The sequence below is a fragment of the Penaeus monodon genome, chromosome 27 (assembly GCF_015228065.2).
Source record: "Penaeus monodon isolate SGIC_2016 chromosome 27, NSTDA_Pmon_1, whole genome shotgun sequence".
NCBI classification, from domain to species: domain Eukaryota; kingdom Metazoa; phylum Arthropoda; class Malacostraca; order Decapoda; family Penaeidae; genus Penaeus; species Penaeus monodon.
In genome coordinates, this window is record NC_051412.1 from 11335539 (window position 1) to 11336428 (window position 890).

The following is an 890-nucleotide window of genomic DNA, read 5'->3' on the forward strand; positions in this document are numbered from 1 at the left end:
CTTCGACTTTTTATACAACATAGAACCGGTATTTTCCCTTCTCTCTGTCCGCCGCGACTGAATGAGTGCAGGTATGTGTGTGCGTGTGTCCGCGTCTGAGCATCCCTACCACCTGACGTCACAAAGTTCCTCGGCATCTCCCGGATTCTGCCAAAAGACCGTCCATCAGTATTTAAAGTCTCCCGTTCACACAGATGCATCAACAGTCTATCCGTGCTCGTGAGTGAGGAAGTGAAGAATAACGTGTTGAAGAATAGAAAAGAAAGTATATCGGGTTAGTAAGAGCGTATAAATTTCCACGCGACATCAGCAATACATTTACAAAATGTTTACTTGCTTTCCCATAAATGAAGTCTGATTCTAGGGACTGACCTTCTTACAGTTCGCTACCCAGCCGAGACTCAGACTTCAAGCAACATGACCGATGGATCGGATCGGCTGTGCTGGGGGCGCTCAAATCCGTGTCCGTTGAGCCCGTGATGCTGGTGGACGGAGCGTGCAATCAAGCGATGCTTCTCTTCATCGAGAACGTTCAGATGAACAAAATTTGTTCTATCAAACTTGGCCTCCCTGATCAGGTAATTGTCTATTTATTTTGAGAAACATGTATGCTGTCTTTGCTGAGTTCTCAAGAACAAAACTGCTGACTAAAACTTACTGTAGTTGAAATAAGAATGCACACTTTCAAAACTGTTGACTAACACCTTTGCGGTTCAGGTGTGCAACAACCTGTCTGAACATCCCGAGAAGGACGTTTTAGTTCAGAGAGAGTTCAGCGTCTTCGCCTCTACAACAGCATCATCATGTCTATCATTCCTCTCATCTCGTGCTCTTTATGGGAGCTTGGAGTGATAAATACGGAAGAAGGTTAGTGCAAAATCCTGGTGAAT

At 44.9% G+C, this 890-nt stretch overlaps 1 protein-coding gene across 1 annotated transcript in view; it reads left to right on the forward strand.

Moving 5' to 3' along the window:
- Positions 1–890, forward strand: part of LOC119590416 (proton-coupled folate transporter-like) — a 7743-nt gene that overhangs the window by 4933 nt on the left and 1920 nt on the right. Inside the window, 6 exon segments of the mRNA XM_037939083.1 lie at positions 24–28; positions 195–278; positions 383–578; positions 718–781; positions 784–822; positions 825–871. Coding sequence (XP_037795011.1) covers positions 24–28; positions 195–278; positions 383–578; positions 718–781; positions 784–822; positions 825–871 — 435 coding nt within the window.